Source organism: Calidris pugnax, unplaced genomic scaffold, assembly GCF_001431845.1.
Source record: "Calidris pugnax isolate Ruff unplaced genomic scaffold, ASM143184v1 scaffold2, whole genome shotgun sequence".
Taxonomy (NCBI): Eukaryota; Metazoa; Chordata; class Aves; order Charadriiformes; family Scolopacidae; genus Calidris; species Calidris pugnax.
In genome coordinates, this window is record NW_015090766.1 from 442,238 (window position 1) to 451,595 (window position 9,358).

At 39.3% G+C, this 9,358-nt stretch overlaps 1 protein-coding gene across 1 annotated transcript in view; it reads right to left on the minus strand.

Annotated features, from left to right (window-relative positions):
* Positions 1-9,358, minus strand: part of FRMD3 (FERM domain containing 3) — an 81,178-nt gene that overhangs the window by 35,627 nt on the left and 36,193 nt on the right. Inside the window, exon 5 of the mRNA XM_014936833.1 lies at positions 8,442-8,565. Within this exon, the coding sequence (XP_014792319.1) occupies positions 8,442-8,565 (124 nt within the window). The remainder of the gene's footprint in view (positions 1-8,441; positions 8,566-9,358) is intronic.

Below are 9,358 nucleotides of genomic sequence, written 5' to 3' on the forward strand. Positions count from 1 at the left end.
TTTAAAAAAAAAAAAAAAAAAAAAAAAGAGCACTGAGACACTGGTAAATGAAATTTAATTGTAGGCTGTGGCTCAGTTTGTTCAGAACAGAGAGGCCAGGCTTTGCACATTGCCCAGGCAGCAGCATTGCTCCCCTAGAACTGCCCAGACCACTGGCAGTGGGAAAGGAAAAAGCCTTTAAATGGCTGTACATGTGGAAAGAGACCTTATCACCTGCCAAGCAGATGAATTGCTGAAATGTTGCTGGAACATATAAAACTTAGACAACTTCAGACCACTCAAATACCGATTTTAACTTGTACCACAACATTTTTATTTCTCTTAGATAGAGAGAATTCTGGGATGAGAAAAACCTGAGCAATCCGTTTAAAACAATAATCAAACTCTTTTACTAAGTCTATTAATGCTTATGGGTTTTACTTTACACTACACACTGTAACTCCTTCTACCAAAACACTTCAAATTGCTTGTGTGCTCCAGAGATCAGGTTAAGATGCTGTCCCTGAAATCTGTCTTTAGGTATTTGTATTTCAACTTTACTTCATAAATTGATGCAGTGACGCAGACAGCTTTAAGCCTATTCAACAGACAGAATACATTTACAGAGCAGATGCAGTTTTAATTTACCTATTATTAATTTAAAATCTATTCCCATGATACAGAGACATCTACTGAGCCATCTGTTTTTAATATCACAGTAGATTAATCTTTCTGGTCCAGACACACCTGACCTGTAAAGCCTTCTCCGAGATAAAGAAAAGGTGGGGAGGGAGGAGAGAGGCAGATGAAATAGGTCCTTTCAGGTGATGAAGGAACCCCTATATTGTAGAAATTCTGAATTCAGCAGTATGCTAAATACGCAGAACCTGAATCCAAACCTCACCATGAGACAGGCAACAACTAGCTTGGTAAAGAAAACAACCACTCTTCCCAGGGGGGGTATGAAGTGCATGTGCATACACACACAAAATAAAGCTTTCCTAAAGCTAAAAAATTGTCAATGTTACAATAAAAATAGCTACCTTTCCCAAGTCAAATAGATTATCCTTTCTACTAAATACTGCCTGGAATTTCCATTAAAAGAATAATCACAAGTATTGATATATCTTTTCTGTTTTTCATTGTATCAGACCTTTGGGAAGAGGGGAAAGAAACCTGTTTTGTCTGTGCAGTTCCTCTCTAGAGATTACTGCTACACCTGCACCTTCCATTAAAATCATGTTCAGGTAAAGCTGCTCCTTACCATAAAGCTTCTGGCAATACTCTCTGTGCCATGCAAACACCGATCCAATAAAACAGCATCTAATTCTTACCATTTTCTAGTAAGTGCATCCAGAATTACAAGTATGGTTCCTTAATTTTAATTGGTATTAAGCACACTTCTGTAAGAAACAAATGGTTCAGAAGAACAAGGCTTTGAGGAAACAACACACATGTATCATTCTTCAGGGAAAGGATCTAGGTAACCCGGAGAATCCATTTTTTCAAATTTCTAATAGATATATATTCCAGCCATCTTTCAAATTCAGTCAGTCAAGTTACAACTGATAAGAATTATGGAGTGAAAGAATACACCAGGAAAACATAGCAGAATAAAACCAAACAAGTCAATGGCTCAATGTCCAAGTGGAAGCCAGTGACGAGTGGTGTTCTGCAGGGGTCAGTGCTGGGAGCACTGCTGTTCAACATCGTTGTCAGAGACATGGACAGTGGGATTGAGAGCACCCTCAGCAAGTTTGCCAATGACACCAAGCTGCGTGGTGTGGTTCACATGCTGGAGAGAAATGATGCCATCCAGAGGCACCTGGACAGGCTTGAGAGGTGGGCCTGTGCAAACCTCATGAAGTTCAACCAGGCCAAGTGCAAGGTCCTGCACCTGGGTCACAGCAATCCCAAGCACAAACACAGGCTAGGCAGAGAATGGATTGAGAGCAGTCCTGAAGAGAAGGACTTGAGGTTTTTCGTGGATGAGAAGCTCAACATGAGCGGGCAATGTGTGCTAGCAGCCCAGAAAGCCAACCACATCCCGGGCTGCATCAAAAGAAGCGTGGACAGCAGGTCCAGGGAGGCGATTGTGCCCCTCTACTCTACTCTCATGAGACCGCACCTGGAGTACTGCGTCCAGCTCTGGAGTCCTCAACACAGGAAGAACCTATTACACCTATTACAACAAACACAATGGCATTTTAATACAAGATTATAAATCAGAGAAAATTAGATCATTTTGAAGTTGCAGTGATATGTGCCAACGTACACCCTGATGGATAACTCCAAATGCCTACACTGGGAAACTGTACATGAGCCAGCATGGCCTACCAAGGCTGAAATGAAGAGGGCATTCAGTGCAGCCAGGGCTATAATGTAGGTGGGATCCTGACCAGCTGCCACCACTATCTGCCTGTGAACTCCCACTACACATCATCGTACTTCTCAGCTCTCCAAAGTCCTTGGTAAGCTTTGTATAGCTGAGAACTACAAAGATTTTGGCTCCTTAAGCCTGGAAGGCAGCTATCTCTGCTGTAACCCAAGTCCTGCTCTTTTCCAAACTTCCCTGTCCATGTAAACCTCAGTAGATCCTCAGTCCCCAGCAAAGTGGCTTCTGTCTCCTGTAACATAACTTGCAAGTTTTGGAGCACAGCGTATGTCATTCCAGTTGCAGTCCCTTCCTGTATATGAGGCCATTAGATACCAATGTGATTAGGGTAGTACAAGAAGCTAAATATAGGTGTAGATCAGTGTGCTGCCAGCATTAAATGCATAAAAGCAGATAATACATGGTTTTAATTGCAAGAAGCTCTTAAATCAAATAAAAGATCCACCTTATTCTGGACCTGATAAACGAGAATTTAGCTTTATCACTTTTTAATGCATTCAACAGCATGAAAGAAGTTGCTTTAATCTTGGATCAAACAATATTAACACCCACAAAGAGAAGCATTTTCTAGCAACTCTTGCCAAGTCTTCTAGGACAGCCTCCCAGAATATACTCTGATAGTAACATTTGTAGTTATGCTTGCCAGTGGCTCCACTGACAGCTCTGTGTCTGCATGAGAGCTGGAGAGCCAGATCAGCAGAGACTGTGAAATCCCGTACTCCTGCTGGCACCAGAGTCTGAGCACCCATGATAACCAATGCTGTAGTGAAGGAAATACAGTAACAGAGCAGCGGAGGAAGTAAAAAGTGCTTAAATCCCCCCCAAGTAGTTACAGTGTAGATGACGCTGCTTGGATCAAAAACAAGTATTAACTTTCTACTCTGGTTTTCAAGAAAATACTACCCTTTAGCTTAAAAGTTTAAATTGTTTTTGAGGTAGTGAACAGCAGAACACAGCAGTGATTTCACACCCTCAGAGGAAACTTTTTCTTCTCCCAAAAGACGTTCTCCCACATACGACTTCTGCAAAATCTGGAGTGATTGATACACTCAAGGGAGACACCAGCCAATTCAGTAGCACTCAACCTCCTTGAACCTGTATTCAGACTGGCTATGCCAAGCAATAATTAATACCTTGCATTTACCTACATCAGGTCAGCCTAGAAAACACTTGAACAAGGCATGTAACTCTGTAATTTACTGGGCAAAGTTAACATCTGCATAGGGCTTTCAGATAAATCAATTTCTGTTTATGTAACACTTTAATATAAATTGCAGGGCACAATATTTCATATCAGAAAGAAGTAAAACCATATCATTAGTTTTTGGGTAGGACACAAAAAAAAAAATCTGTATTTTCAACCACTGAGTCCTTTCAAAAAAGAAAAAAAGGGGAAAACCCCATGATTCCTACAAATATAAATCACCTTGGCAGGGATATATGTGAATCTTCTCTTTGGTAGTCTATTTCCAGGTGCCAGGCCTTAGGGAGCTCTAGCTGAGAGGTACCTTTAAAAGGTACCTTTAAAAAGCCTGGGAATTTTTTCAGAGTAATAATGTTCTGCTAAAGGACATAAGATTCAATATAAATTCATAGGAAGGAATTTTTGTCTTGGAAAAGAGAGAAAGGAATGTGACTGCACTGAAAACATTTAATGTTTAATTTGGTTGTCTGAAGCAAATCCAGTTGCAATACCACAGAAGTCGATTCGGAACTAATACTGACAAAGGTGCATAAGTAAGTACAAAGTCCATCCTTTTGTAAGAGGAGCCCACAAAATCCAATAGCAATAGCTAGAAGCAAAACTGGGCCAGCTTCTAATGCAGGTTGCCCAAACAAACAGTGCTAATCTGCCATGGAAAAGCTCCTTGGGGAACACCTGAAGGGAGCAAACTCCTGATGTGTTTAAAAAAAACTATAACAAAACAAAACCTGAAATCCCAAAGAGATTATTAAACTCACCTGAGTGATCTTTCACATAAAAACCTAGTAATCCTAGTAATCCCTGCTGTTATGCTTGAAGAATTAACCTTTCACTCAGCTTTTCCTCTCCTGTACCTAGATGATTTCATGACTGCTTAACCTCATTTGATGGGTTAGTTTTATTTTGCTTTTCCCCAAATTTACACAGAATTCTTCACTATATTTTTGTTAAGCTGGGGGCTTTTGGTAACCAGAAATAATAAAAAAACAACCTATGGCTTTATACACTGAGCACAGTGCAGTGTATTAAATTTCTTTAGTACTGCCAAAATAGGCGAGAACTGAATGTGTGGTTCCATGTGCTTTTGCATAGAAGTCAAGTCAAAAGGAAGTAAGTCATTTTTTAACCTGGATCATTTCACTGATGTGATTTACAATGCAACCTTATGAACACTTGCACACATCTAACTACAAGGGATAAGGGACATGCAAATGAACAACGTGGGGAGAGACCTTAACATTCACTTCACTAGAAGAAGAAGGTATACCAAAATACATTCATAGAATATCTGGATGTTTATGGCCCAGTTCTTTTCCAACCTGTTAAGAGTGGCCTTGAGCAACCTGCTCTAGTGGGAGGTGTCCCTGCCCATGGCAGGGGGGTTGGAAATAGATGATCTTTGAGGTCCCTTCCAACCCAAACCATTCTATGATTCTATGATAAGAGTGGCAGGGAAACAGAAATGAATGTAGCTGTTACTTCAGTCGCTATGCTCTGTTGTAACCATACCCAAAACCATGACATTAAAATCAATTTTGAATTCTTTTAAGAACAAGCCTCCAAGTCTCATCAGTTCCTAGTGCATCCTCATATATTACATCATAAAATTATTGATAAAGCATTATCTCTTCACCTCCCAGCGGTATACCATGTTTCAAAAGAGGACTTACTTGAAATAACAGGAAAATCAGAATATGCATTGTGATGAAATCAAGGCAGGTGTTTGCCCCACCAGTGGTAAGGTTCAGTGAAATTACTCCTGTACCTCTCCCTTTCTCAATGAGGGAAGAATAATTAATTAAAATGCACGAGATGATTAATCACAGCTCAATAATGCTGACATACCCTTCTGTGTGTCACATTAACATCTTTGCAATTAGATGCAGTGGAAAGTTACATAAAAGGTCACATTTTGCTAAAATCCAGTGATGTTCTCACAGCCACAAAGGATAAGAAATAGGGGCACCATGTCATACATCTGTTCTAATTAATAAGAACAAGACTTTTAAATGACAGAAGATAAGACACTAAGTCACTAGCAGCTGTCACAGCACCGTCTCTGCTTCCCAAGCATTCCTTTCACTGTCTTCATGCACCTTTCAAAAGGCACATTCTCCATCATGCTGTAGGACAGAAGAAAAGATGTGCCTAGTGAACAGGCCTTAAGGATGCTGAGACAGGATTCAGTGAAGAACTGGCCCCTTCCAAGTCACAGGGCTTTGGTTGGTCACATGGGAGCCTGCTGCAGGAGAAAGATGCCATGACTTTCGTTTATTTAAACATGTGAAGAAAACAAAGAACCAGACTCATGTGCAGTGCTGAAACTCTGAGGTAACTCTTCTGAAGGTAGCAGAATGGCAGCTGGATTAAAATGGCTCTTAGTCTCTGCTGTTGCCCTCACGTGTTAGCTCTCAGCTAACACGTTGCTCAAGTATCTTGTTAATTCTTATCAGAAAACTGAACTTGCTGACTGCAGTGAAACAGATGTGCTGATCAATACTAGAGAGAAGCCTGCAAGCTCAGTGCTTTCTCTAATCATCTTTTTCCAGCTAGATACGGAAATCTGATCATCTAGCACTATATATATAGTTCATTATATGACAGATATGTTTTATTAATTTGTACTCATAGAATAGAGATCCATGGAATTAAATATCTGGAAAAAGGTAAAACTTCTATGTGACTAGTGAATGTCTGATGTTAAAAATGTAATAGGATAATCTATTTTGGGAAGACAGAGCTACAGTGGAAAATTGCCAGACAGCAGCTATCCAGACAGGTCTGAAACAGTCTTTGTAACCAGATGCTGACAGAAGCAGAAGAAAACAGAAAAGAAAGAAAACAGTTCCAAGAGTGCTGCAAAGAGCTGTAAGCCACTGAACTTAACATTCATAACATATGAACTGGTAAAATCTAGAATAGAAAGAGAATGAAGAAACATATACATCTAAGTGGGATATATGAGGAGAGTTCTGCTGTAAATTATAGCTATGCCTCAATCACATCCTGGAATTCTTTGCAGAAATTAGCAGATCCACAGGCAAAAGAAGCTGGGTTGGTAGCATCTGATTTCCAAAAGGCAATAATGAATAGTGTCCCTCTCCAAGACTACTGAAGAAATTCAGGGGACATCCTCACACGCTGAGCAGCCATTGATGGGAGGAATCCAGGACTAAGAGAATCCCAGAGGGGACCTGTGTGAAGGCTTGTAGCATTTACTGTCGCACGGTCAGGAACATTACACTAGAAGGAAAGGGGGTTTAAAAAATGAGCTTAAAAATGTGTCTGGTTATTCATAATGGAGGAACTAGCTGATCAAATTCAAAATAGATGGGCAGAATTATGCAGAAGGGAAAACACCACCACCACAGAAAAACACATCTCTCCCAGGGTTATGAAACACAAAAAACACCAGCTTTGGCCAACCACCCTTCTTTTCCTTCTCCTAACTTAAAAAAAGAACTAGTCTGTTCTTGAAAGACTGAATTGATCAAAATTTTTCCAATTGCACCTTGGTTACTTGATGAAAGAACTTGGTTTTCAAAGGCTGAATTTATCCTTTGGAAATCTGCAGCCAATGTATGGAGCAAAGCTGAAAGTAAGAGAAATTATGTTTTCTTTTCTAAAAGGCTGCTTCTGTGGGTCTGTGTAAAGTGCAGCCTGGACAGGTCTAAAAATTTTAGATGTAGATATGCCATTTAAAACATTTTTTCACAGAAAGAAATATAAACAAAATATATTGGTTTCAGGAAGGAAAAAATAGAAGACATATTAATACTGGCAAGCTTACTGTCACAAATGTTGTGCTTCGGTTGAAGAACATTTGATAGGCTTCTGAAAAAAAGTGCTATAAGATTTAACTCCTGTGAAAATAAATGTCTCGTTTTCTTTTATTTTTTTTTCCCCCAGGAATTTTATGTCCCACAATCCAATTTTTGCATAAATTGTATTCATATACTTAAGCAAAGCGTCTCCACAAATTGCAATATGAAAACAAAACACAGGGGTTGTAAGCAAGTGCAAAGAACCTCATAACCTTTGAACAAAAACTGTTCTTCTACTTCATGTAATTAATCTTTTGCTTTCATTTGATTTTCTTCACATCCAAGTCCTCTCCTTAGTTGAGAACTACCCTTAACTGAGTGAAATGACTGAGGGCATCATGCAAGCTACTGTCACGACTACTGTGCATGTCATTCGCTGATGATCCTGCAGAGGGTATAGGTGCACAACACACTGCTACTTCTCTCCTGAAACACCATACTTCAGGGACACATTCAACTTTGAAAGCAGAAGACTGATTAATCTATCTTTCTTCATTCCCCTTTGTCGCACTATTAAAAGTTTAGGACAGAAAAAGAGCGTGTGAAGTTCTGAATCTCACCTCCTTGGGCTTCCAAAGAAGTTATTTCAATACATTTCTGTGTAATTCACCGCTATGTTAACAAACTTAATTACAGTTTCAGACAGGCCAGTATCTATCAAGAATTTTATAATTACACTACATACAGAAACTTCACAGCAAAAGACATAAGCATGATCCCTAAATGAAAGATGTTATTCCACTAATCAATCAGAGCAGCATTCATGATGTGAGCCACTCCCACTAACCAGACCTACATTTCAAGCAAATGCAGTCTAAATTACGAGCATCACGCAGGAATCAGCTAACATTAATGAAGGTTAACAGGAAAAGAAAACCCACTACGCTGAAACTGCATTTTCAAATACAGCATATTAGTATATTGGTAAAGCATCTATTTTAAATTCAAGGAACAAACCCTCATAAGTTAACATACATTATTTAGAGACAGATAAAAGTATTTCTTAGCTCCCTCTTTACCAAACAGCATCCTAAATTACCTGAAATCATTTCTATGCATTTCAGCTATTTTCTTCTCAAGCTTCTGTGACTGCTTGGGAAAAATCTTGAAGTCACTGATGTAATTCTCTGGGTGTTCATCAGGATCATAATCCCCAAGCTCAGCTAAACAGATCCGAAATACAAAACAAAACAGAAAAACTCAATTGCAACATTAGTTAATAACAAAAAAAGTCATAAATGCAGTGTAATTCAAGAACTTCCATGATCAGTAAGAATCCAGCATCTCACAAGAAATGCTACTTTGAAGAACTGATCGTTAACTGAAACAACAAAATCCCTGTAATCTCCACTTCAGTCAATGAGCTTCAAGTGAAGTTCATGGCTTATTAACTGCAGCGGTAATTAGCAACCCTAAACTATTTTCTGTGACAGAAACATGTTCCGTAAAACAGAGGCTTAGGTAATGCTCCCCCTTTGAGTTCATGCCATTCTGGAACCAGGCAGAAGTGAAACAATGAACTTCAGATTCTCCTCTTTTTTACACCAATTTATGCCCGCTGATATGCACTGGTTTAATTCTATTCTAGCAGAGAAACACAGACTGTAACATTTAAGGTGGCCCATAGTATTCGATTCCTCTTCTAAAAGATGCATCACTAAGGTACCCAAACATGGCATTTGATGTTTTAATTTTCTAAATATGCCTCTTTTAATACAGTCTAGACTTAATCTTGCTTTGGATATGGTGCTTTATAATGCATTAAAAGCTTAATTCATGTTAAGGCAGAATGAAGGGGACTTCCACACATATGAAGTCCCTAATCAGACATCTAGCTACCTATTTCTCTGTGTGAAACCCAAGACATGTACCTGAAATTGGTCCTAAGGAAATGATGGGAGAAAAGGGGAGAATAAAAAAAAAAATGGAGAAGGGGGTGGTGGATGGGGGAGGGAG